Here is a 7,500-nt window from a genome sequence, read left to right on the forward strand (position 1 = left end):
AAACTGACCTGGACGTGGACGGTGACTTGGAAGTGGTTCTTCTTCTGGCAAACGAAAGCTTCATCCGGGTTCGAGAAGTTGAAGCCTTTGTCTGCATCCACTCGGAATGTCGTCAGTGGTCTGACATGTGAGAAAACACGACAGTTAATAATTTATCAAATCAAATAAATATAAAATAAAATCCAATCGATAAAAGATATATAACTGATGCTACACAATATACTGACTATCGCGAACATTTCGATTCTTACATCTCTTTGAGTCCGGCGTCACACATGAGACTCCAAGAATGCTGCTGGAAGTTCTGGAATCGGATGCACTGGTAGGATCCGTCCAGGAAAGGACCGCCGGATGAATCCATAGTGTACTCATCTTCCTCGGTGTAGGAGGTGACGGCCACGTTAGGACCCAGGTGGCTGGTAACTCCTACTTGGTCTGTGGGTCGTGGTGAGAGGTTAATCACAAGTGCACAAGGTGTCCAGGAGGTGAAAGTGTGGCCAAATGGTAGAAAGAGTACCCAAGTGGCAGAGGGTGCAACTAAGGGGTGAAAAGTGTTAGTGCAAAAAGGCTGTATTCTGTAAGGATGGTAACCAGAACTTTGAACCGACAGAAGGTAATCAGGGGGAGTTTGTTTTTTTGCAAGACCTTGTGAATATAAACGACAAGCTATGTTCACTGACAGAGACAGATGGACTTGGAAGATCGACTGTCAGATAGCTAGATGGGAAGTAACTGGATATCAGTTGGTGCTGCTGAGCTGGCAAATGCAACGTCAATATTTGTCTATTCATCAGTCATCTTCGTGAACGTTATGTAAACAATATCATAACATCATGCTCATTACATTTATATCCATGGCAGTATTTGTTCAATCATATTCAACACAATTTTAACGTAAAAATATAACAAGAGAAATTATGATGACAAAGGACACATTAAGTCAACGTAAAAATATAACAATAGAAAATATGATGACAAAGGACATATTAAGAAAAAAACGAAAAAAAAGGAATATAAATATCAAACAATGTCTTCGAAAGAGCAAACCACAAGGAAGAAGGTTCTAATTAGTATCGGAAGGCAAGGCGTCATCGCGCGGGAATGCCGCCATTACTGTGACGAACGGCCCGAAACCGCTACCTTTCTGCCGAGACCCCGTATGCGAACGGCTATTTCGGTGAACGGCGGGAAATGAGCGCGAACGTACTTTACGATGCATATCCAAAGAATAGTAATTACTCTAAAAAAGCACCTGTTCCCGGATTACTTATCCGTGCTTAACGCAGTCAATAAAGACAGGATACGACGCGGCAAAATGCGCATTAAATAGATCCAAAAAGGGGAATTTTGGAAAGAGAACATTGACGCCGGAGGTTGAAAGTTCTATACCAGGCGTGGAGGTGTCTCTCTCAATATCAAAATAGAGCGATACCTCGGCTAATGCTAATATCACGAACGCTTTAATGCAGACGGAAGAATTAACTGGTGCAAATTCCGTGAATTATGCACACGTCTCGGCGAGGGATGAGAGTCATTAGCTTCTCAGCCTTGTGATCAGCGCCGACCGACCACGAAGAGCGGAAGAATTACGATGTGTTACGTTGTAAAGTCTTCTGTCGTGCAAAGAACGCTTGCCGCTTGAATCGTGTGGAAAGATTGTAATACGGTGAAGAACAGAGCAAAAAATATTATATGAGAAGTAAGTGACAAAGACTTTTTATTTCCTTTTTCCGTGTTATTTCCATCAGTCTCCACGCGGAAGCCGACCTACCTGGCTCTTGCTTGATGTTCACCATGGAGGACAGTCCGCCCGTGTCGTTCATCTTGCGTTTCTTGCCGCCCGCGCCCGGAGCCACGCCCCCCGCCCCACCGCCCGAGGACGGCCCCTGCGAGATGCCGCCCTGCGACCCGTACACCGACGGCGCCGAGGGGGAGATCCCGCCCGAACCCGACAGGCTCGAGCCGCCCATGAGCATCTGCTGCTGCTGGTAGCCGAGGTTCGCAGGCGGATGGCTCTGGAGGGGCGCGTGGGTGGGGTTGTGGGCGGGGTTGGGCTGGTGCGGGAGGGCTTGGGGCGCCTGCAGGATCTGGTACGGGAAGGACATCATGGTCTCCCCATTGCCCCCGGCCGGGCTCGTGTACATGTCGGCCACGCCCGCCGCCTTCTGGTCTGAGAAGCGAGAAGCGGAGGGCATGAGGATCAGGTTATCCACATACAACATAAAATACAACATAACCAATGCATAGCAATGCCAATCCATCATGTCACATCATTAAGATATCGCTACTTACGAGGGGAAAGATTCGGCTGGTCAGGGGGGGAGTAGGGGGGCTCCGACCCTGAATCCGGCGGGCTGTCCGGCAGGTGATGTCTGGAGGCGGGAAATCAGCGTTAAAACGAAAGTTCATTTATGTAAATACATGCAGTAACGCGTCTAATTTGTTAAAAAAACATAAAGCCATATTCAGTTGTCAATCGTTCAACCACGCGTGACGTGTAATTAGAGTTACAAATGCACCTGTTTCTATAATTCTCTCTCTCTCGCTCTCTCTCTCTCTCTCTCTCTCTCTCTCTCTCTCTCTCTCTCTCTCTCTCTCTCTCTCTCTCTCTCTCTCTTTCTTTCACACACACACACACACACACACACACACACACACACACACACACACGCACACACGCACGAACACACACACGCACGCACGCACACACACACACACACACACACACACACACACACACACACACACACACACACACACACACACACACACACACACACACACATATGCACACACAAATAAACGTATGTACTGTATGTATATATGTATGTATGCATGTATGTATGTATGCATGTATGCATGTACATGCATACATGCATGCATGCATACATACGCGCGTGCGTGTGTATGTGTGTAACATATACATGCAAATACACTGTTGCATGAACCCCTGACCTAATGAGAGAAGACGCTAGACACGGAGCATTGTAAAACAGGAAAGGCCAAGAGAAGCGACCATGCAAGACCCACCGATAGCTCCCGTAGGAAGAATTGTATCTGTGATAAGGATTGGAGTAACCAATGGGCAAGGACGCTCCGCCCTTCGGTACCATCATGGCCATGCCCTCTGCATCCCCATTGGCGGAAACAGAGCCAGTGAGGCTGTAGGTCATGCTCGAGGGTGACTTGCCACTAGAGTTAAGGTCAGGGTGTGTCACGAGGTCTTGGCTGCTGGAGCTGCTGTGTCGAAGCAAGACCACTATGAGACTACTATCAGCAAGGAAAGAATAAACGCAGTGATCTTAAGATAGCCAAAACCACCAAGAAATATAGGGCGTATAAAAAGAAACATACAATCTAGGACCATTATCCAGACAATACCTTTAAGATTTTCTTTAAAAAATAAGTTCTACGAGGAAGGTTCAAATATAAAAATAACCACTGGAACCAATACAGAATGAATTGGAATACTATTTTTTATAAGCACGAGACTACGGTAGTGCATTATTATAGAGAAAAAAAAACAGCGAATAAAAATGCGTGTTGGTGATCCGGGGTTGAATGTATTGTGATTGTCATGTGTGAAGGTACTTGGGGGTAATAAAGGAATTTACTGATGACCTGGTGTGATCGTGATAGTACAGTTTGAGGTGTGATGTTAGGGTAGGTTGCAAAATGAGGTATGGATATTGAAGGGTTTGGTGTTACGTGAAGTGTTGTGTGGCGGAAGTAGAAAGAGAGTTACTTATATATTATATATTACATATTAATGAGACAAGGAAGATATGTTAGGGACATTTTACTATTTTCCCGTACGAAGAACATTTAAAAGTTGTCCAATGGAGACGAAACACAACCCAGAAAAAGAAGTGAAAACCTGTTTGCCGGGATCCGCAAACACTCTAGAGTACTCTAAGAAGGAAATCCCTGCGGGCACAAGCCACAAAGTGTTTTACTAAGAGGTACATGACAGGTGTTCCCATAGCCTTCCCTTTGTGATGAACATGCTCGCCAGATGACAAGACGGTGGAGGGGGGAGGGGGGTGAAGGGGGCGGGGAGGGGGAGGGGAAGGGGAAGGGAGAGGGGAGGGGAGGGGAGGGGAGGGGAGGGAAGGGAAGGGAAGGGAAGTGGAGGGGAAGGGGAAGGGGGAGGGGGACGCGGAGAGGGGTATGAAAGGAGCGCCTTACGATGGTGATGATGATGAGAGAGGGAGGTGTGAGGCGTGAGGGACTTACTGGTGGTGTAGGGCCGTGTGGTGGTGATGATGGTGGTGATGCAGCAGGCGGGATGGTGACTCCCTGGGCGTTCCGTTGCCCAGAGATTTGATGTCCCCAACACCCTGCAGGTCACCGAAGTACCTGATGGAGAGAGCACCGAGCGACACGTGACTCTTTGTACAGATCGTGGCATATCAGTTGAAATATAATTGAACGCACTCAAGCTTTCAACATAAATTGTGAATTATTTTATTCAAATTGATATCGAAAATAGACATTACCTTAAAAACAGTAGCAATGGAGTGATACATCGTTAAAATAAAACTCTATATAATATGATACGTTTAGTCAAGTGTCAAGGTATGGAGGGATCACTTCATGCTGGTCATGAACCGGGTTTTTGCAATATCACTCCATAAAATACTGTTGCTAATCAAAAGTTGCGGCTGAAACACTGCAGTAAAACCGTGACCTTTAGTAAAGTACAAGCAACAATACAGCAAAAAATGACACACAAAAAAAACTAATTTTCCTAATATCATAAGATGTTTGTATGTAAGACTAAAAAAATTCCCAGTACTTATATGTACTTCTACCGATAAAATAGAACGTGTACTCCTACCGAATAAAACACCGAATAACGATCCAACGTTAAACAAGAAAAGCACACAGGACTTACATGGTGTCGTTGTTGTCATCATTGATGTAGCTCTCCAGTTGGCTGATATCCAGACCTTCGTTGTCGATGCCGCCCTCCCAGTCGCGCTCTGAGGAACACAACCACATACAGTTAAACTCAAACCTACGAATTAAAACTTAAAACCTAACACCTAACCTACAAGAGATGAAATCCAGAATTCGCGTCTAATACACAACCGCACAGGCTGCAATAAAACTAAGACCTGCTACAAATAATAACACACCTTAATTGCTAAAGGTAAAAATCCAGAAATTCATGTATAATTTACAACCCACACAGGCTCATCACACCAATTATACGCCTAATAACAGAATTCCAGTATGCTGTATGTTTATATAGTATGTGTGGATTGTGATTATGTCAAATTAAAAGCGAGATTATATAATGTTTATTTCCCAGTTGTTGCCATAAACATGATCGGTTAACCTCGTCTGAGTCGGATATCTATCTTCCAAAAGAGTTGATATTGATCCAAATGATTACTTTAAAATGCTTTCCACAACATCAATTCTCGAGTTTACGAGACGCATACATCGTTCAAAAGGTAACTACACCCTCATACCTTAACCAGAACAAGGCATATCTCGGGTCGTTATCTGGAAGCAGATCGTTATCAATTTAGAAGCCCTTCACTATCGCAAGCTCACACGCCCTGTTTCACCATCAATATCCTTTCTTCCCGATCCCTTTCTCTGTCTCTCTCTCTCTCGTCTCTCCTTAGGTCGTTCAGTCTTCGGTCGTCTCTGTTCAGGGAGTCAGTTTCGCCTCTGCCCTACGCCTCAGGGATGAGTTTATAAACCGTGTGAGATCATGAGAAAAGGAGGGCGGGTTTGGGAGCCACGAGCGAGTGAAAAGAGGGATGGCAACTTCTGGCAATGTTATTTAAACGTTTTTTTTTTTGTATACCTTGACCATAGAGAGAAAGAGAGAGAGAGAGAGAGAGAGAGAGAGAGAGAGAGAGAGAGAGAGAAAGAGAGAGAGAGAGAGATGTTTCATCTTCATTCGCTACATTAAGATAGTGAACAAGACAAAAGCATCAAGTACATCTAATTCCAAGCAACGTCCCACCCGCAGCTACACCCCCCCCCACCCTCAACCACCCACCAACCCACCCGCTCCCTATACACCCACGCAAATCACCAGTGATTATGGACACACGAATAAACAAAACAAAAATAAAGCTAAACAGAGAGAGAAAAAAAAATCTTACAAGTGTCTCATAATCACGGCCAGCCAGACCCCGGAGATGGAAGTGACGATGCACGCGCGAGAGTGTCGGCGTGGCGAGAGTGAGGGAGTGACGAGCCACTTCCTGACGGCGTGCAAGATGAGGGCGAAAGTGAGAGGAAGGTCGCCATGACCGCGGGAGATCGGGCGGAGGCTGGCGCAGATGTGGGAAAGTGTTAGACTCTTTCTTTCTTTCCTTTTTTAACTGTTTCTTTACTTATTAAACTCTTTCTATCTTTCCTTTTTTTATTTCTTCTTTCTCTCCTTTTTTCTCCTTTTTTAAACTCTTTCTTTCTTTCTTTCTTCTTTCATTTCTTTACTTATTAAACTCTTTCTTTCTTTCCTTTTTTTGTAATGATTATTGAGACAAAAATGTTTTTATAATGATTATTGAAACAAATATGTCGACGTTTGATTTTAAGTCGGGTCGATGGCGGACTTTTTAGGAAAACGGTGATTAATGAGAAAAAGTTCGATATTTAGTTTACTTTAGAGCATAGGGAAGAGATAATGATTAAGCGATTAAGCCTGATATGCTTGTTTTTGAATGTGTGTTTTCAAATTGCTTCCTTCACGGCAGATTTTTTTTTTTTATTCTAGTTCCATTAAATGACGGTATCAGCTACGTGATTTAATCATAAGTTTCGAAAAATCTTGTAGCCAGTAATTTCATTTAGAGTCTGTGTGTGATTTCCTTTTATGTCTGCAAACTTCTGGTGTTTCTTATTTATTTTTATCATGACATTAATGGCAATGCTAAGTAACTCGCTAAAAGTGTGTGTATTGCCTACTTTTAATTCGTCTCTCTCTCTCTTTCTGAGCATATATATATATATATATATATATATATATATATATATATATATATATATATATATATATATATATAGAGAGAGAGAGAGAGAGAGAGAGAGAGAGAGAGAGAAAGAGAAAGAGAAAGAGAAAGAGAAAGAGAGAGAGAGAGAGAGGTGTGTGTGTGTGTGTGTGTGTGTGTGTGTGTGTGTGTGTGTGTGTGTGTGTGTGTGTGTGTGTGTGCGCGTGTGCATGTGCGTACATATGCGTTAATACAGCAAGACCATGCACACAGAGAGTACCGGAGATGGCGAGGGTACGTGATGGCACAGTCCACACAAAGGACTCTTATATTAGCACGATAATGTAGAGGAGAAAGGATAACAAACCTCCTTCGCTGTATTACGTCTTAATAACACCTACCTCTGTATCAGGACAATTCAAATTTACAGTTTCTTTTGCCATGAGCAGAAAACATCTGACATTTCGCTTAATTTCCTCAATATATTTCGAGTTTGTAAATAAAAGGAGAGTATCTATAAACCGTATATTCTCCGTCTCCC

The 7,500-nt window shown here is 43.7% G+C and overlaps 1 protein-coding gene across 3 annotated transcripts in view; it reads right to left on the reverse strand.

Moving 5' to 3' along the window:
- The window catches only part of LOC122248537 (myelin regulatory factor), a 32,926-nt gene that overhangs the window by 10,547 nt on the left and 14,879 nt on the right, over positions 1–7,500 (reverse strand). The window contains exons 2-8 of one of the 3 annotated variants that reach the window (XM_043008607.2): positions 4,898–4,985; positions 4,237–4,359; positions 3,031–3,237; positions 2,293–2,372; positions 1,772–2,170; positions 252–435; positions 9–120 (exon numbers count right to left, since the gene is read on the reverse strand). In XM_043008607.2, the coding sequence (XP_042864541.1) occupies positions 9–120; positions 252–435; positions 1,772–2,170; positions 2,293–2,372; positions 3,031–3,237; positions 4,237–4,359; positions 4,898–4,985 (1,193 nt within the window). Of the gene's footprint in view, positions 1–8; positions 121–251; positions 436–1,771; positions 2,171–2,292; positions 2,373–3,030; positions 3,241–4,236; positions 4,360–4,897; positions 4,986–7,500 lie in introns of all 3 variants that reach the window. The other 2 variants (XM_043008606.2, XM_043008611.2) reach the window with 2 other exon arrangements.

Source organism: Penaeus japonicus, unplaced genomic scaffold (assembly GCF_977035675.1).
Source record: "Penaeus japonicus unplaced genomic scaffold, GWHDUDI00000001_assembly GWHDUDI00000009, whole genome shotgun sequence".
Lineage (NCBI taxonomy): Eukaryota > Metazoa > Arthropoda > Malacostraca > Decapoda > Penaeidae > Penaeus > Penaeus japonicus.